This window comes from Ictidomys tridecemlineatus, chromosome 3 (genome assembly GCF_052094955.1).
Source record: "Ictidomys tridecemlineatus isolate mIctTri1 chromosome 3, mIctTri1.hap1, whole genome shotgun sequence".
In the NCBI taxonomy this organism is placed as follows: Eukaryota; Metazoa; Chordata; class Mammalia; order Rodentia; family Sciuridae; genus Ictidomys; species Ictidomys tridecemlineatus.
In genome coordinates, this window is record NC_135479.1 from 14,898,083 (window position 1) to 14,918,695 (window position 20,613).

General features: G+C 38.7%; 1 protein-coding gene across 6 annotated transcripts in view; it reads left to right on the forward strand.

The window, feature by feature from the left end:
- Positions 1-4,868: 4,868 nt before the first annotated feature.
- The window catches only part of Strada (STE20 related adaptor alpha), a 35,617-nt gene continuing 19,872 nt past the window's right edge, over positions 4,869-20,613 (forward strand). The window contains exons 1-4 of one of the 6 annotated variants that reach the window (XM_078041892.1): positions 4,869-5,017; positions 13,096-13,170; positions 15,373-15,430; positions 18,686-18,714. In XM_078041892.1, coding sequence (XP_077898018.1) covers positions 13,135-13,170; positions 15,373-15,430; positions 18,686-18,714 — 123 coding nt within the window. In that variant the 5' untranslated portion in view covers positions 4,869-5,017; positions 13,096-13,134. Of the gene's footprint in view, positions 5,018-13,095; positions 13,171-15,372; positions 15,431-18,685; positions 18,715-20,613 lie in introns of those variants that run through there. The other 5 variants (XM_005328197.5, XM_021728405.3, XM_013359895.4 and 2 more) reach the window with 5 other exon arrangements.

Consider the following 20,613-nt stretch of genomic DNA (forward strand, 5'->3'; position numbering starts at 1 on the left):
TTTCTCCTTACCTGATACTATGAGCTAATGACAATGTGAATGCTGTATTTTCAAAGGTTTTATGTTATTTTCTTGAGTACCAAGTGCATGCAAAATTAATTGCTACATCCAGATCAGATCAGCAATCAGATCATTGGTCTATGTGAAGTCACAAATATTTTTCTTCTTGATTAATGCCACCTATTGGATGTTTATGGAGAAGCTCTGCTGTGTTATGGCTGTGTACCTTTGCTTCTCCCTCTGCTTTATCTCTTCTACAGTTGGGGCTGGGTATGTCCTTTCAAATAGCCAAAAACAGACATAAATAATACTTAAAAAACTGAGCCTTCCTAAACTATTGAGAGTCCTTTCTGCCTCTTGAGGAAGAAACTCTTGTGGGAGAGGCCCATCTATCTGTACAAGCATTTGGCTTGTTCAGATCTCTGCATTTTATAAATGCTTCCTACTAAGAAAGCATTTTTTTAAGTCACTGCTGGCACCAGGTAGTTTTTGCTGGGGATGGGAAAGGTTTGGGTGTTTTGGTGGGTGTGGGAGGAGGGATTTTTGTTGATGCTTTATGTGCAGATCTGTTCTGGGGCAATAACAATGAGTTGCTGTGAAAACAGCATGTACCGCTGCCTTTGTAACTGCATGGGAACTTTTCACATGGGTTTTCTCTAGGTTAATACAGAAATGTGTAAACTGGGAGATGCAGATGTAATATTTTTTAACAGTTTGTGAATTTAAGTTATTAAAAATGACAAAAATAACACAAATTTAATTTAGTGCTATATAAGTCTAGAACTAGCATTGTACTACAAGCCTTTAAAGTACATTTTAGAAATCAAAGTTGATATGCTTAGCTATCTTTTAATAATATAAGCTTTCTTAAAGTCCCACACATTTGGACCATGGCAGCTAATTTTGTAATTTAAGCATTCATAATGAACTACCTATGGACATATATTAAACTGATTGACAAAATCTCAAGAGTGAGCCTTGACTTTTCTAGAGTTCTCTTACAAGAATATACACCCATAGGAAAGTTTTTTTCTGATCAGTGAAAGTCAGCACTGAAATGCTTTTCCTTTAAAAGTATTGATCTTGAATATTCCTTTTGTTGTTCATTTACCCCTTTTAAAGTGTTTTATATTCTTAGAGCTCCCTCTTGTTTTTGTTTGTTTTGTGGAGGGTATTAGGGATTGAACCCAGAAATATTCTACCAGTGCTATATCCCCAGCCTTTATTAATTTTAATTTTTAAGTTTTTGTTATTGGGGATTGGAGGTCACTACATGCCCAGCCCTTTTGACAGTTGCCAAGTGTGGCCTCAAACTTGCAATCCTCCTGACTCAGCTTCCCAAGTCACTGGTATTACGGACTTGTGTCTCTGGGCCCAGCCCATGTACTAGTGTGTTCCTTCCTGCAGTCTCTGTGTTAGCTTTCTGTAGCTATGACACACCTGAAATAGCCAGCTTAAAGGAGGAAAGATTTATTTTGGCTTATGGTTTGAGAGGTTTCAGTCCATGCTTGCTTATCCTTTTCACTTTGGGCCTATGGTGAGGCAAAACATGGAAGGGAGTGAACAGTGGAGTGAAGCTGCTCACTTCATAGTGACCAGGAAGCAAAGAAAAGCAGAAGGAGGAGCAGGAGTCCCAATATTCCATTCAAGGACACTTCCCCAATGCCCAAACTTTACTTCCAGTAGGCCCCACCTCCTAATAACTCCAACACCTACAGATGGGACCCCACAAATCTTAAAGAAATGGTATCCTCTAAGACTTTTCCAAGTGATTTCAGTTTAGCTTTACTTATTTTTCTCTCTCCCAGTGGAAACCAAGGAGATCCTTTCAGAGTTCTCTGAATTGATCTGCCAAAATTGATAGGGTATTTTGGGGGGAAGAGAGGAATCCTTCGTGATTCTCTTTCTCTATTAATAGGAAACTTCTCACTGTCAAGCCCCAGATGTAGACCTCTTTACATGGAACCTACACCAAAGAAAAACATTGATATTCTCGTTCTACCCATCTAATAGAAATTAGCAATGTGAATATTATTGTTGTATAAGGATCTGTTGGATTTGGTGGAGAGGAGTGAAATACTGTATTAACTTCCCAAGTTCTCTTTTTTTTAAAGTTATTTTTTAGTTATAGGTAGACACAATGTCTTTATTTTATTTTATTTGGTGCTGAGGATCAAACCCAGTGCCTCATGGATGCTAGGCGGGCACTCTACCTCTGATCCACAACCCCAGCTCCCAAGTTTTCTTTTGTTTGTTTGTTTTTATACATTTATTTATTTATTTATTTTTATGTAGTGCTGAGGGTCGAACCCAGGACCTCGCACATGCTAGATGGGCACTCTATCACTGAGCTCCAGCCCCATATATTTTGTTTTATTTTTTGTAGTTCTGGGGCTTAAACCAAGGTAGAGTACAAGGCAAGCACTCTACCAACTGAACTATATCCCCAGCCCCACCAAGTTCTCTTTTTGTCACTCTTCTGCCTCCACTTTTTTTTTTTTTTCCAATCCCACTGGGGATTGAACTCAGTCAGCCACTCTTCCAGTGACCTATATCCCAGTCCCTTCCACTCATTTTGAATGATATGAAAGAATATAAAAGGGAGAAAAGCTATACCAACAGGAGTGAATTCTATTATAAACTGCTAAAACAACAGCCAAAAGTATTTCCCAGTTTCTGGTGTTTGATAGTCAGCAAAAGATTTCATTACAGCTAGATGTGGTGGCACATACCTGTGATCCCAACAATTCAGTGATGCTGAGGCAGGAGGATTGCAAATTTGAGGTCAGCCTTAGCAACTTAGCAAGGCCCTATCTCAAAAAAAAAATTTTTTTTTCATTATGTAAGGAAGATAGTGTGATATTATCTGTGTTTGTATATGTGTGGGCACAGGCACCTGTCTCTGAACCACTGAGCTACTGCCTTGGTCCTTTTTATTTTGTATTTATTTTGGTATGAGGGATTGAACTCAGGGGCATTTAACCATTGAGCCACATCCCCAGCTCTTTTTAATATTTTATTTAGAGATAGGGTCTTAGGACCTCAATAAGTTTCTGAGGCTAACTTTGAACTCATGATCCTCCTGCCTCAGCCTCCCGAGCTGCTGGGATTACAGGCACATACCACCACATGTGGTTTTAGTTTTTATTTTGAGGCAGGGTCTCACTAAGTTGCCAAGGTTGGCCTCAAACTTATAATCCTTCTGCCTCAGCCTCCCAAATCACTGAAGCAACATGTGTGTGCCATGTATGTGGTGTATCGTTGTATTTGTACAAGTTGAATGCTGTCTTCTCATCTACATGAATTGAGAATAATTTCAGAAGAAAGTTAATTTTTTTTCCCCTGATGGGAGAACTTTGTGCCCATGCTACAGTATCACTTTTTTTTTCTGAGAGGGGGGCCTAGACATGTTACCATTAGGCTGGTCTCTAACTCAGAGGCTCAAACCATCCTCCTAATTTTAGTCTTCTAGTAGCTGGGATTACAGGCAGGCACCATCACCCTGGCTACTACTACACCACTTTTAAACAGATATTATCTTTATTGCATACTTTTTTTTTTCTAACTTTATCTTTTAAAAATAACTGAACTCAGCCAGGCATGGTTGTACAGGCCAATAATCCCAGCGGTTTGGGAGGCTGAAGCAGGAGGATTGAGAGTTCAAAGCCACCCTCAGCAACTTAACAAGGCCCTGTCTATTTTAAAAAAAGGAGGGAGAGCTGGAGACATGGCTCAGTGGTTAAGTGATCCTGGGCTCAATGCCTGGTACCAAAACCAAACTGTCCTCTTTAAATTCACCTAATGGGTTTAATCAAATTTTAAAATTTATTTAAAAGTCACCCCTCAGTGAACTGAGCAAGTCACTAAAAACCTAGCCTCACAAGAGGCAGTCTTGTTCTATCACATGATTGCCTTATTTCTAGAGTCCTGTACACCTTGGTTTGGGGTAGCTTCCCCATCATGGCAAATGCTGTCATAGGGTTTTTGTTGGTTTGTGGTACTGGGTTGAAAATCCAGGGGCGCTCTACCACTGAATTTTAGGACACTAAGTTGTCCACATTGGCCTTGACCTTTTGATCCTCTTGCCTCAGGCATGTACCAAATACCACCAGGCATGGTTCTTATTATAGCTTTCCACCAACCAGATATATCTCGGAGTTGTGGTTTGAGGAAGGATTCAGGAACAGAAAGACCCAGAAGGGGGTGTTGGTGATGGTGGTGGGAGGTAGTTCTCATTAGTTGAGCTTTTTTTTTTCCTCTGGAGCATAGAGAAAGAGTGAGTTTCCTCCTTACAGTTCCCCTAGTTCCTCTGGAAGCCAAAGTGAGGCAATTGAGATGTCTTTGAAGAAAAGTGTTAGACGTGTCTTTCCTCGTAAAGTCCTAAAGACAGAATGATTTCAGGGTGGGGGGAATCCTCAAAGTAGCCAGTCAGCAGCCAGAGTTGGTTTGCCCTTCTCTAGTCCCCTTGACCCTCCATTATAGAAACAACCCTACTTCCCTTTCTGCGGGAGCAAAGCCTGGGGGCCGGGGTCTTTTCGGACCCTGTAGGTCGCACAAATAACCAGGTATGTCTTTTATTTCACACACTTGGGGAAACGGACCCTCCTCCTAACGGAATACCCTCAGGCACTGCGCGGAAAGGGGCAACAGGGAACCTAGGAACAGACTTCGGAGCTACAGCTCCTAGGAGATCACAGTACCAGCGGAAACCAAGGCAAGGAGGCAGTGATTCCCATTAACGCGCGCCGGGGCGGAGCTTCCGTAAAGGGGCGGTGCGCTACTTCCGGGGAGGGGCGGAGAGTCCTCGCCTACTCAACTAGGGCTGGGCCAGGCCGGGGCGGAGCTTCCCCACCCGCCGGGGGCGGGGCGGAGCTTGACCGGCCTCCCCGGGTCCCTCGACTGCGCATGGCACGTTGCGTGTCTCCCTCCCAACAACCGGCCTGGCGGCGGCGCGGCCACAAAACTGAGGAGGCGGAGCTGAGACCGAGTCGGGACTGCGCTCTAACTCCAGGACCAGGTACTGGGTGGCGGGGCCGCCTGGTGCGCTTCCCGGACCAGTCTTTCTCGCCCAGATACCGATTCCATCTCCTCAGGGGCGGGCCTTGGCCAAAGTGGCCATCCCTGCTCTCCCTCGCCTTCCGCCGGCCCCTTTTAACCCGCGTCCTGGGTTCCCGAAATGAGGGGCCGCTGCCCGAGAGTAGAATAGGCTTGGGCCCGACCGGGAGACGCCGGAGCGGAGTTGCGGATTAGGAGAAGCGAACTCCCGCCTTCCCTTCCCATTTACCCTCTCCACCACGGGTTCCAGGTGGGGAACATAAGGCCAAATATCATTTTTGTCCTGCTCATTTTTGTTCTGCAAAGTAGCAGCAGATCCTGGTGCTCCGTCCCACACCAGACAGGACAAGCAGCGAGTCAAACCCCCATTAAGGACACAAGATCCGGGCGGCTCCCTGAATCGGCCAAAACGAAGCGGGATGATCATTGTCCTTTTAGTTTTTTACTTGGGTTACTTTTGGTTTGGGGGGGTACCAGGGATTGAACCCAGGGGCACTTTACCACTAAGCCACATCCCCAGCCCTTTTTTTGTATTTTATTTAGAGACAGGGTCTCGCTAAGTTGCTGAGGCTGGATTTGAACTCGCATTCCCGTCTCAGCCTCCCAAACCAATGGGATTACAGGCGTGCCCACTGTGCCCGGCTTCTTTTTACTTTTTTAAAGAATATTTTAAACATCCACAGTAGTTTTTGAGGTCGGAGGTGGGGACCGGGGGTGAGGGGGATGAGCAGGAGGGCAGGGGATAGGTTAAATAAAATTGTTCTTAGTTTTCAGGAAATAGGGAACTAACCTGTACGCCCAGCTTTTGCAAAGATCCTAGCATATATATTTTAATTTGACCCTCCCCACACACACATACAGGAAAAGCCGTTGGAGTTGGTCTTCCTAAGGCGGTATGTTGAAGTAGAACCGTTTTCCAATGTGTACACATTTTTTTTTATTATTCTTTTCTTTTTTCATACTTGGAATTTGGTACCCAGGGCACTCTGCCATTGACCTGTATCCCAAGTCTTCTTGTTTTTTTTTTTCATTTTAAGAGAAGGTCTTGTTAAGTTGCTGAGGAGGCTGGCCTCCTCACCTTCCACAGTAGCTGGATTGTAGGTGTGTGCAACCACACCTGGGTCAGACATTTCTCTTCAAGGACTGATTATACTTTCTAGACACACCAAAGACTTTTACCAGAAAGTTGATGGAAATTCAAATTTGATATCTGCTTTATGTCAGGAGCTTATTAATTCACATATTTGTTACTCTGCTGAATTGGTCAAATCTGTTACACACTTTTTTTTTTCTTTTTTTGTACCAAGATTGAACTCAAAGGCACTCAACCACTGAGCCACATCCCCAGCCATATTTTGTATTTTATTTAGAGACAGGGTCTCACTGAGTTGATTAGTGCCTCCCCGGTTTCTGAGGTTGGCTTTGAACTTCCCCTGCCTCAGCCTCCCCAGCCTCTGGGATTACAGGCATGTGCCACAGCACCTGGCCTGTTGCACACTCTTTAACCCAGTTTCCTAGAGGTATTCTGGCTCAAATTCAGTGTTTTGTGATCCCAGATATGGAGGAAGTTTCAGAACCAGTGACAAAAATAGAGAATAAGGGAAAAAATAATCAGTAAATAAATTCTTTCTGGGGCTGGGACTATGGCTCTGTGGTAGGGCGCTTGCCTAGCATTGTGAGGCACTGGGTTCAGTCCTCAGCATGACATATAATACATAAATAAATAAATTAAAGGTCCACTGACAACTAAAATAAAAAATTTTTTTCTGAACCATTTGGTAGCTGGTCAGCCACTTTTTGCTAATTAGTTGATGTCATTTTATCTTTGCACACCCAGTCTTGAGCTTCAGCTTAGGGTTTGCTCTCACTGTGATTTTTAACATCACAAGCTTTGGAACAGATTTCATTAGTCCTTTATCATTTGGCTATGTGACTTTGAACTAAAGTTTTCCTGAACCTTAATTTCCCAAACTATAAAATGCAGCATGGTAATATTTAATGTGAGCTGATGTCTGCAAAACATTTAGTGCCTGGTACTATAGTAAGTTTGCTATAAATGTTTGCTACTTCCTATAGCACAGGATACCTGAAGTGAGTACAGAGGGACAGGACAAAGTTAGCCAGATTGGGGACAGGAGGTGGTCCCATAGGGGAAGTAGGATTATCTCAAGCATTTCCTTTGGGCTTCATTTCTTTCTTTTCAAGGGCCTTACCCTAAAAGTGTTCCTTCTCAATTCTTGTTTCCCATCCTTCTGCTTTTCTCTGACTATTTTCTCCTTTGGTGAATTTCAGTCACTCTCACAGCTTCAGCTGCTGACCCCGTAAGTCCATGTAGTCATCTCTAACCTTTCAATCATCCGTCCTATTTTTCTAAGTGAATACTGCAACCTATTTATTCCTGTAATATATATCTATCTGTTTAGCCTCAGTATGATTTAAGAACTTGAATTCAGCCCGATGCAGTGGTACACGCCTGTAATCCCAGTGGCTCAGGAGGCTGAGGCAGGAGGATCTTGAGTTCAAAGCCAGTTCAGCAATTTAGCAAGGCACTAAGCAACTCGGTGAATCCCTGTGTCTAAGTAAAATACAAAATAGGGCTGAGGATGTGGCTGTTGTTGAGTGCCCCTGAGTTCAATCCCTGGTACCCCTTTCACCCCTCAAAAATAAGAACTTGAATTCATCTTTACACCCAAACTACTTTAAAAAAAATGTTTATTTATGTATCTTTAGTTTTTAGGTGGACATATTATTTTGCTTTTATATGGTGCTGAGGTTGGAACCCAGTGCCTCATGCATGCTAGGCGAGCACTCTACCACTGAACCACAACCCCAGCCCTACACCCAAACTACTTCTACTCTGAACTTTTCTATTCCTGTCTTTGAAACACTATTTCTTTCCCAATCACTTGGGTGCATACTCAAAAAGAAAAAAAAAAAATTGGAATGATCAGTTGTCTATAGGTAGGATGGGCTCCCCGATAAGGTGCTAAGTCTCTGGCATGGCAAGTTTTCACATAGAGATTAGATAACCATATATCCAGGATCTTGTAAAACATATTCTCCAAAGTGTAGGGAATGGGCTAAATGATGGTGTCCTTTCTAAATTACTTTATAATTTCTTTATTCTTCCTGCTCCCCTGTTCATCTCTCTTTTCTTTCTTTTTTTTGGAGGTGGGGGCAATACTGGGGAGTGAACCCAGAGGTCTCTGAGCTACACCCCAGTCCTGTTTATATTTTGAGCCAAGGTCTTGTTAAGTTGTCTAGGCTGGCCTCAATTTTGTGATCCTTCTTGTCTCACCCTCCTGCATAGCCAGGGTTACTGACATGTCACTGCACTTGGCTCATCTCTCTCTTTCTCTCTCTTTTTTGGTACTGGGGATTATACCCAGGGGTGCTTACCACTGAGCTACATTCCCAGCCCCCCCCCCCTTTTTTTTGAGACAGGGTCTCGCTAAGTTGCTTAGGGTTTTGCTGAGTTTGCCCAGGCTGGTTTTGAATTTACAGTCTTCCTGCCTCTCCCTCTAGAGTCACTGGGATTAAGTGTTGTACCACCACACTGGCTTCTCTGAGTTATTTTTACCTCTCCCCTTCCCCATTCTTGTGCAGAACATTCTTTAGAATGTTTTTTGAAACAAGATTTCTCAAATGTTAGTTAATGTGATGATCCACATATCAGCATTACTACCACCTGGGAGCAGGTTAGAACTGGCAGGCCTCATTCTGAAACAAAATTTGCATTTTAGTAAAACCCCTACATGATTTGCATACACAATAAAGTTTGAGAGACACTGTTTTATACCACTGTTGTGTGTTTGTCATCTTTCTGTTTAAAACCTACAGTGGCTTCCTACTGCCTGCTGAATAAAATCCATACTCCAGCATGCATTGAAGGCCTATAGATTGTCCTCATACATGTGGAATTCTGCTTCTGTAACTGCCCTCACGTTAATTGGAGAGTACATGCAAGGTGTTTGCAATATGGCAGGTACTATTGTAGAAACTGGAACACACACACCTGTAGACGGGACAACATAAGCATTAAATAAACCAGGAGCTTATGCTAGTTCTGGCTTGGAATTCCCATGTTTATTCATTCTCTTTTCCTTTCCAGTACTGGGGATTGAACCTGGGAGTGCTTTATCACTAAGCTACATCCCCAGGCCTTTTTATTTTATTTATTATTGGGGATTGAACTCAGGGGCACTCGACCACTGAGCCACATCCTCAGTGTATTTTGTATTTTATTTAGAGACAGAGTCTCACTAAGTGGCTTAATGCCTCTATTTTGTTGAGGCTGGCTTTGAACTCACCATTCTCTTGTCTCAACTTCCCAAGCCACTGGGATTACAAGCATGTGCCACCATGCCCAGCTTTTTAATTTTTTAAATTTTTTATTTTTTTAACATTTATTTTTTAGTTTTTTTCGGCGGATACAACATCTTTGTATGTGGTGCCGAGGATCGAACCCGGGCCGCACGCATGCCAGGCGAGCGCGCTACTGCTTGAGCCATATCCCCAGCCCCTGCCCAGCTTTTTTAAATTTTTGAAACAGTTTTACTAAGTTCCTCAGGCTGGCCCTGAATTAGGGGTCCTCTTGCTTCAGCCTCCTAGTAGATGGAATGACAGGCATGTGTAGCAGAATTCCCACTTTTTTGAAGTCCTGTTTGACGTTCCAGGTTCACTACAATTGATAGCATTCTTCCTCTTTGCTGAACTCTATAAGAAGTTACGCATTGCTAATTTCTACTTATACATTTCCCTGTCCTACTATTTGTTTCTACCACTAATTTATAAGCTCCTTACTTTCCAGGAATGTGTCATATCTTTTTGAGTTGCTAAGGCCAGGCACCAGGGCCCTGTCAGAGGATGTACACATTTAAGGATGATGAAACTGTGTGGTTATCCTTTGAGTCCCTTCCCTCAGCATACACTCCGTGTCTTTAAGATTAGCTAGAGGTGCCACACCCAGTCTAAGTGTACAAGCTTATCCATAATAGTTATTCTTTCTGTTAGTGCTATTAACGTAAATATCACATTATTCTAGTGCTAATACTTAGAGACAGTTTGTGGAAAGTGTATAGGATTTAGTCATGCTGGTCAAGACAGGCCTCCTTTTCACTTTTCTTCAGGATATTCATAGCCTTGAATACCAGTAGAATCTTTAAATATCATTTAAATCTGCTTTTAAGTAATGAAGTTATTTCTGGGATGGGTATAGCTTAATGGTAAAGTGCTTGCCTAGCATGTGTGAGGCCTTGTATTCAATCTCCAGCACTGCAGAATAAACAGAACTGTTTCTGTGTCTGTCCAGTAGTAATATTGCTAAAGAAAGGAAGCTATTTCTGTATCTGTTCACTAGGAATATTGCTTTGCTCATGTTTTATGGTGTTAACTAACATGTGTGCGCGTGCATGTGTTTGCACTAGAGATTGATCCCAGGAGTGCTCTTTTACTGAGTTACATCCCCCACCAGTTTTAAAATTTTGAGACAGTGTCTCTAAATTGCTCAGGATGGCCTTGAATTTGCCATCTGATGATGGGATTATAGTTGTGCACATCATGCCTGGCTCAGCATAATGATTTTAATGTTAGACAAAGTTTATTTGTAAAAATGAACTAGGAAAGTCCTTTAACATTTATGTAATGTATACTTTTAGTCCTTAGGTAGAGTTTCTCTCAGTCATCTCAAGTGTATATATAAATATGTTTTTATTAACTGTATCAAAGAAAACACATGCATGCAGTTTTAAAGATAATGGTACAATGAGCTAATAAAAGCAGTGGTCTCCTTGGAAAGAAGTATGTTAGCTTCGCTAGTCATTCCTCTTACTCTCTTCCCCTTTTATCTCACATCTCTGTCAACCAAACCTTTCCCTTCATATTATCAAACTCAAAGACATTTCAATTCTGTTCTATAACTATAATTAAGCATCATGCTTTGTCATTCCATTCTAAAACTTGAAAGCTAATAATGAATTATTATAATTTTTTAAGCATTGTTCACTAAAGAGCCAAGTGGTATTCTTCACTATCGTTCCATTGTGTTAACCTTGCCATTCAAGGTCAAGTGGATTGATCCTGCTATCTATCTATCTATCTATTTATTTATTTACAGTATTGGGCCTTGTACCCAGGGCCTCACACATGGTAGGCAAGTGTTTTACCACTGAGCTGCACCCCCAGCTCTTTCTTTATCTTATTTTGAGAGAAGGTCTCTTGAACTTATGGTCCTTCTGCCTTAGCCTCCCAAGTAGCTGGAATGAGAGGAATGTACCATGATGCCAGGCTTGAAATGAAATTTTTTTAAATTGTGAATTGTTGTTGAATTTTGTCAGATGCTTTTTCTTCATCTGTTGAGATGATTGTATTTTTTTCTCATTTACTTAGTTAAGGTAAAATTAAATTACTATTTTATTTATTTATTTTGGCAGTACTGGGGCTTGAACTCAGGGCATTCTACCACTGAACTACATCCCCACCTCCCGCATTTTATTTTATTTTATTTTTTTAGTTGTCAATAGACCTTTATTTTATTTATTTATATGCGGTGCTGAGAATCAAACCCAGGGCCTTACAGTGCTAGGCAAGCGCTCTACCACTGAGCCATAACCCCAGGCCAACATCCCCGACCTTTTAAGATTTAATTTAATTTAATTATTTTAAGACAGGGGCTCACTAAGTTGCCCAGGCTGGTCTTGAACTTGCAATTCTTCTGCCTCAGCCCCCCAAATTACTGGGATTATAGGTATGCGTTACTGCACTGGCTGATTATTTTTTTGATTCCTTAAAATTATTCTTTCTTTATCAGCAACTAAAAAAAACACTTTTTTATATATTAATTCTTGGAGTTTTTTTTTATTATTGTTGTTTTGGGGATCAAGTCCAGAGGTGTTCTACCACTGAGCTACATCCCCAGCCCTTTTTTAAATTTTGAGACAGGTTTTCACTAAGTTACTGAGGCTGACCTGTCTCAGCCTCCTGAGCCACTGGAATTAACAGGCATAACCGCTGTGCCTGGTTCATTTATTCATTTTGAATGTTAAATCAGTCTTTCTTTCCTGAGATAAACCCTACTTGGTCGTGGTGCATTATGTTTTTAGCCATTCTGGATATAAATTTTTTAAACTATGACTGACAGATCAAATAAGATGGGATAGTGGAGAGAAGATACATTCAAGAAAGAGGAAAACTTCTTGGAAACTTTTGACTATGAATCATTAATTTAATAAAAAATTATATTAGAACGATGTTGGGAAATTGAGGGCAGTAAGTAGGGTTGAGGAAGGTGAATAGAACTTAGTTTTCATCTACCATGATAAGAAGTTAGTAGGTTAATGTCTAAGATGGATAAGTCATAGTCATATAGACATTATTTAAGGTGTTGATAAAAAGAAAATAAATAGCCAAAAGAATTGAAGGTAATTCCTTCTGGAAACAGGTAAGTGGGAGATTGGGTCAAGAGAAATTTTAAAATTAGAGAAAACCAAATAATAACTGGCTTCTCTTTTCTCATAGCAACTGCAGAATTTCAGCCAGGCATGATGGCGGAGAACTATAATCCCAGTGATTTGGGAGTCTGAGGCAGAGGATTGCAAGTTCTAGGCCAGCCTCAGCAACTGAGCAAAACCCTATCTCAAAATAAAAAATAAAAAGGATTGGGAATGTAACTCATCGGTAAAGTACCTCTGTGTTCAGTCCTCAGTATTAAAAAAAAGAAGAAGAAAAGAAAGAAAGAAATTTTAGAGTTTTAAGATGTACTTGACCAAAGTATATCCAAGTTTATTGTCACTCAAAATTTCTCTAAACAAATACTTAGAAGCTAGCAACTTATAGATCTAGTGTAAGTTTTTGTTAATCAAAAGATATTTCTTTTTTTTTTTTTATCTTTATTTTATTTTTTATGTCATGTTGAAGATCAAACCCAGGGCCTTGCACATGCTAAGTGAGTGCTTTACCGCTGAGCCACAATCCCAGCCCCTCAAAAGATATTTCTATGAAAGGATATTTGACTAACTCAACCTATTTCTGTTTTCCTTTTAGGTTTAAGTTTTTGAAAATAGATCTACATATTAAGAACTCATGTCTTTTCTTGTAAGTAAACCAGAGAGAATTAGGGTGAGTGTTTCCATTTTTCTGACTTTACTAGTTTTCTTGTTTAAAAAATAAAGTGTTTTGGCAGATATCATAGGTGGGTTTTTTGTGTGATGCTCAGAATCATGCAGAAGTGAGGAATGTAGGAAGTAAGGTAGATGTTGCAATCTTTACTCCTGAGAGAAGAACTTGCAGGCAAGAGACACAGTATGTACTGCCAGCCTGACTAATGGGAAAAAAATAAGAAAGTGTGAGCTGGATGCGGTGGCACACACCTATAATCCCAGCAGCTCAGGAGGTTGAGGCAGGAGGATAGTGAGTTCAAAGCCAGCCTTGGCAAATCCAAGAACTAAGCAACTCAGTGAGACCCTGTCTCTAAATAAAATACAAAATAGGGCTGGGGATGTGGCTTAGTGGTTGAGTTCCCTGAGTTTAATCCCTGGTACCAAAAAAAGAAGGAAGATAGTGTCATATTTATGAATAAATATCACTTATAAGCTAAACGACTTAAAGTAGATACTATTTTTCAATGTAGATACTGTTAACGATCTATCTTTTCCTGTTTTTTTTTTAAATGGGTTAATGTGTTTTTAAAATTAGTATCAAATTATAGCCAGGTGAGGTGATTCATAATAATCCCAGCTACTTGGGATGCTGAGGCAGGAGGACTTTTTTGAACTCTTGATTTCAACCTGGACAACACATAGATAGACTCCATCTCAAAAAAATAAATAAGTATCAAATTGCAATTACTGGGACACTTTTTTATAAGTATAATCATTATTATTAACTGAAGACTTTAAAAGTCCACATGAAAAACTTACTATACCTTAAAACTTTCTAGACTAAAATAGGTTCAAGAACAAATATTGAATTTAAGTCTTTATAAGCTCTCATAATTCCTCAAGAGTATCCTCTTTTGTTTATTATTAAGTACTTAACTTCTGAATACAGTAGTAATTATCTAAAAAATTTAACAGTGTTTAAATGGTATGAGACATGATTTTACTTTTTATTAAAACAAATTATATTTTGTGGTATAGTGCATATAAGTTCTATTTATATTAAATTTATTTATGGTGTTATTTTTTAAATTGGAAAAATGATTTAGAGAAGGACAAAGAATAATTTTATAGTTTCACAGTCCATATTATCTAACTTATTTCAGAATGTTAGTTATATCTTTTTTTTTTCCAGTAATGGGAATTGAACCCAGGGGTACTCTACATTCCCCAAACCCTTTTTATTTTTTACTTTGAGACAGGGTCTTAGTAAATTACTGAGGCTGACCTCAAACTTGTGATCCTGCCTCAGCTCCCAGAGTCACTGGTATTATAGAGGTGTACCACCAAGTCTAGCTCTTTTTCTTTTATGTTTATGTATATAAGAATAATTTATTTTTGTAAAGACTAAACATTGGTGTTAATTAAGAAGAAAAAGTATCTCTCTCCTTAGCCTAAACTCTGCTCAGCGGAAAGAATGCTTCCATGCCAAACTTTAACACTAGTCTTTAAGTGAAATACAATCTTTAATTCTATTGCTTTTAAATACGAACTACTTCTCCATTTTAACCAAGTGAAACCACTGATCAGTATAATGGAAATCTAATGCTCACTTGAAGTGGGCCAGTAAAGCAAACCATAGAGTGATCCTGCTAGTTTGGTCCTTGGGAAAATGGTAGACAATGTAAGCTTGGATGTCTTCAGAAACCCCAGTGGATAAAAGAATATGCAACTTACTGTGTTTCCTTTGCAAACTAATGGAGGCTTGTGAAGAGCTATTGTTTCATTTTTGTTTTCTATATTTTGATTCCAGTAACACTTTTCAGATTGGCATTAATGATTCAAGTCATCTGTGAATAGATAGCTATAGAATGAATAAGATGGAAGAAAATGTAGTTTTTACATATAGGAAAGACAAAGGCGTATTTCATTAGTAGTAATATATATTTATCATCTCTCAGATTTTAGGATTAGTTGACCTTTTACCTAATATTAGGTAAAGAGGAATTGAGAAAGGAATTAGTCTATTGTTTTTAGCTGATTTCAAGATTCTTTCAAAACTTCTATAGAAATGTATCCTAACTATACGGCATGATTCTGGTTGTTGTTGTTGCTGTTGTTGTTTTTTTTGTAGTTGTGGTTTTGTTTGTCTTTCTAAAGGCTGATAGTTAATTTGTTCTGGCTTGGAAGAAATACTAATTCTCTTTGGGGTTTTCCTCTTTAGCGGTGGGTCTCGGAAAAGTTCATTGTTGAGGGCTTAAGAGATTTGGAACTATTTGGAGGTAAGTACGGTATGACACTTAGCCATCACTTCAGGATAAACATCACTATCCTTTAAATGATTAGATCAGTTTATATATAAATTAGCAATTCTCAGTGCAAGATTTATTTGGCTCCTTTTTGAGTGTATTACTTCCCAAAGATTTGAGGTCTAGTCTGACAATTGTCCTTGACCTGTCTTGATTGTTAGAAAGCCAGTACAGTATTTACTTAAAGGCAGATAAATTTTTTTCCTAAGTGTTTGTCCTATTGAAGTACTTTCTTTCTTTCTTTCTTTCTTTATTTATTTACGGTGTTGGGGATTGAACCCAGGGCCTTGTGCATGCAAGCCAAGCACTCTGCCAACTGAGCTATATCCCCAGCCCCTGAAGTACATATTCTTTTTTTTTTTTTTTTTTTTAAAGAGAGAGAGAGAGAGAATTTTTTGATATTTATTTATTTATTTATTTTTTTAGTTTTCGGCGGACACAACATCTTTGTTGGTATGTGGTGCTGGGGATCGAACCCGGGCCGCACGCATGCCAGGCAAGCAAGCTACCACTTGAGCCACATCCCCAGCCCTGAAGTACATATTCTTAAAAGAAAAAAAGATATTTAAAATTCTATACCATTGAAGATTCTAAAAATAAAATGATGGTTCCCAATAAAGGTAGCAATAACATAAAAGTTACTGATCCATTTAGTTGAGGCATTTTTTTGTGTGTGTGGTAGAAATTATGAGACTTAAGAATATTAGAGAAAATCTATCAGGGCAAAAATATCAACTATCCTAAATGTAGATTTCAGAAGTAAAGTATATTTGTAACTTTGAGGTTTAATAGACTGAGGCATTATTCTTTGGCCATTTGTGCTAAGTGAGCCTTCTGTGCAATGATGATTTTAATTTAGGGCAAAAAAAAAATTGCTTTCTATAAAAATAATAGTAGTAGAGCCCCATTTTTTATGTGTGAATATCAAGATAGTCTCTTAGGTTCTAATAGCAAAAGAAATAGGTTATCAGATTGAGTGCATTGGTTCACATTACCCCCAAATAGGTTAAATAATTGGAAATTGAAACTTGTTTGTTACTAGGTGGTACCTATTAATTTTTCATAAGGCATCTCAAAGAAATTCTGAAATAGTATTATTTGTGAACTTTGTCAAAGTGTTATTTCAGACAAATGAGAATTTAGAAGATGATAAGTTCTTTTTTTGTGTGAATTACAAAGAGTAGAAATTAGTTACACAGTAAAGGAAAGATTAATGGAAAAAAACATTACATTCTGGTCCGATTCTCATTTTCTTCCAATAATTAATGGTTATAAAATTGTTTAAAAGTAAACATTGGGAGCCGGGGTTTTGGCCCAGAATGCGTGAAGCACTGGGTTCAATCCCCGGCATCACATAAAAATAAACAAATAAAATAAAGATATTGTGTCCATCTACAACTAAAAAAAAATATTTAAAATAAATAAATAAAAATAAAAGTAAACATTAGGCCAGATGTTGTGGTGCTTACCTGTAATACCAGTGACTTGCGGAGGCTGAGGCAGATGGATCCCAAGTTCAAGGCCAGCCTCAGCAATTTAGTGACACCCTGTCTCAAAGTAAAAAATAAAAAGGGGCTGAGGAAAATAGCTTAGTGGTAGAGCATCCCCTGGGTTCAATACCCAGCACATCCCCCCCAAAATAAAAATAAATAAAAGTTAACGTTGACATTAATGAAAATCAGTTTGCAAGTGTAATTTACAATGAATTAGTTACAATATTCTAGTATAGTGACTTAAATGAATGAGTTTGGTATTTAGTGTCTTGAGTATTGGAGCTTTTGCTGTCTTTTGACTATGCCTTAGTTTCTGATCTAAGGAATAGGAAAAGGTTTTTCTTATAGCCTGATGAATTCTGTATTACCAAGTCTCATACAATCTCGAATTTGCCTTCTACTCTGGAAGGTTGAATTAGATTTATTTTAATCCATTCACCTGGCTTTTTACCTTGGACACTCTGACTTAAGCAACTCTTTCTGTTGTCTGTATACCAGAAAACTGATATCTAATGCAATGTCTAGTAATATAGTTAGATGCTCTAATATATTTTATGAGAAGCATTTTTCTTGGTGACTAGACTTATTCCTCAATTTTGTTTAAGATATTTAAAACTGTATAATTTAAGATAATGGCATTGTATATTACCCGAGTACTTTGTAGTTCAAAACATTTAATGATTGTTTTCCCCCAGCTGGTGATCGAACCCAGGAGATCATGCATGCTAGGCAAGCCCTCTACCACTAAGCTGTCATCCTAGCTCCCACTTGAATGATTTTTTTTCACTTGTATGAAATGGGAAAAATCAAAAGCACGTACAGAATTTGTCTAATTGAAAAGCAGAAAATTGGGCTGGGGATGTGGCTCAAGTGGTAGGGCGCTCGCCTGGCATGCGCGGGGCGCTGGGTTCGATCCTCAGCACCACATAAAAATAAAATAAAGATGTTGTGTCCACCGAAAACTAAAAAAATAAATATTAAAAAATTTAAAAAAAGAAAAGCAGAAAATTATTTCAGTTGTCCTATAATTTGTTCACTTTCACTGAATAGCAGATTGATAAAAAGCCCTTGCTTTATTTGCATTGAAAAGAGAATATATCTAACTTTGTAGAATCAAAATCAGAAATTACCCTTCATACATGTGCTTCTGTATTAAAGGGCTTTTTACTTTGAAAACAAACATTGTTTTCTAGACCCTATACTTCCTAGGAAATAGCCAACCATCTCTGACTTTAAAATTAATTTTTGGAGTGCAGATATAGTGGTAGAGCAATTGTCTAACATGTGCTACACCCTGGGTTTGATTCTCAATACCATGAAAAGGAAAAAAACAAAAGAAGAAGAAGAAGAAGAAGAAAGAAAGAAATGAAAAGAAAAGAAAAGAACTTTTTAGTTTAGTATAAGACTGAAACCAGCCAATTCAAAGATTCATTGTGTATTGATGACAAGTAAATGTATGACAGAACTGTGGCAATTGAGTCATGCCCAGTAAAGAATACCCATAGAGTAGTAGCCTTGCCAAGTTTTGAAGAGTGGAAGATTTGTGTTTAAAATCCTGTCTAGCTGTAGCATTTTCATTCTGTGTGTGTGTTTGTAGCGCTGCAGGCAGTTTTGCTGTAATGACTTTTAAGTGGATTCTATTAATAAATGTAGTCCTAAGTGCAGTAATGCTGTTCTGAATGTGGGTGTCTTTTGCTAAACAACAAAATTCCAACAATCAATTTCTTTACTCCAGAGCAGCCTCCGGGTGACACTCGGAGAAAAGTAAGTGATTTTCTAGGCTCTCGCACCATGGCTGTTGCATGAAGATGACTTATTGTGAAAGTTTGTGTGTTTTGTTGGCTTATTATGTTAAGTTTCTGCCTCTCTATCTTTGAGCTTTATTTGTAGTATATTTCTTTTACTTATGGGGATTCAGGTTTCACCCTGGAAGGACTTTGATGTACAGTTTGAAGAGTGAAAATGTCTCAGACACTTTTTTTCTCCTCTGATATTAAGTTCTCTTCCTAACCACCCCCCACCACCCCCAAAATAAGTTTCTCCAGTCTGAATTCTGGCTGGTGATGCTAAATTCTCCAATCTTAGTCTATTAATAATAGATTACAGTCCTTGAAAATAATATAAATCTCTGTCTAGATTATAAGTCAAGTCTCCTACCTTAAAAAATAAAGCCAAAATTAAAAATTTCAAAACTAATAATTTGCTTTTTCTATTGGCAAAAACTACAAGATTTGCTCTGCTTCCTCCTCTTCTGGTTTATTTTACTTAAGTAAATAGCACCAGATGAGTGCAGTGTACCAGGCTGCTTTGGAAAATGTGAGTCAGTGTCTTTAAGAAACAGTCTAAGTAGAGTTCTAACTCAGTAAGGATTACAGACTCTTGTACCTTTTGCAGGTAGCCCCAAGGTTGAATGAAGAATGATGGTGGTGACTTGGAATTTCTCTGATTAAAGCTTTGACTGTGCTCATGGAGGCTGTCAGGAGCACTTCTCTACCAGATCCAAATACTTTCTATTCAGGAGACCCAAAAAGTTCCCTTGTAGGATGATTTTTTTTCCAGAGTACCATGTCAGTTGTATATAATTTTTATATATTCAGATCTGTCAGTGTTATGCCAGAAGCTATCCTGGGTGAAACCTATGGAAAGTTGAATGTGTTCATTTGGAAGCATTTCATGAGTATTGTCTTTGTATGCTTTATTGTATTTTGTTTTAAACTGTTTAAACAAAGTTATCATTGTATGGTCATTTCTAGATGTCAATAGTTTATGTATTTTCCTTTTTTACAGTACTGGGGTTTGAACCTGGGGTACTTTACCACTGAGCTACATCCTTAAACCTTTTTTATTTTGAGATAGGGTATGCTAAGTTGCTAGGCTGGTTTCCAACTTGTGATCATTCTTTCTCAGCCTCCAGAATAACTAGGATTATAGATGTGGGCCACCACATCTGACTTTATATATTTTTCAAATACTTGGAAATGAATAAAATGTTTTTCATGGTGTAGGAAACTAAGAAGATCTTAATAGTATTGGTTTATTTGCCTGAACAGCTTGAGATTATACATCATACTAATAAAACTATGCATGCTGCATTTAAACACAATAGGCTAAATATTTCATTCTTTTTATTGATTTAGACCTTTTTTAAGTCTCAAATAGTATAATGAACTAACTTCCCTTTCTTGTGTCAATATCAGACCAGACATCTTCCTTTCATAATATTGCTTTTGTGCTGGGTGTAGTGGCACTATGATCCTAATGACTCAGGAGGCTGAGGCAGGAGAGACCCTGTTTCAAAATAAAAAGTAAAAAGAAGTGTGGATGTAATTCAGTGGTTAAGCATTTCTAGGTTCAATTCTGGTACAAAAACAAAGAACTACCTTTCTTTTTCTTTTTTTTGAAGGGGAGGGTAATGGGAATTGAACACAAAGTTACTTTGTCACTTAGCTATAGCTATCACCATCCCTTTTTATTTTTTTATTTTGAGACAGGTTCTTGTAAAATTGCTAAGGTAAGCCTTAGATTTAGTCCTCCTGTCTCATCCACCTGAGTTGCTAGGATTACAGGTGTGTGCCACCACACCTGTCTTGCCTTTGTTTCTTAGTTTGTTTGCTTTCATAAGTGAAAGTTAGGCTGTCTAACTTCAGACCTAAAGAATATTCA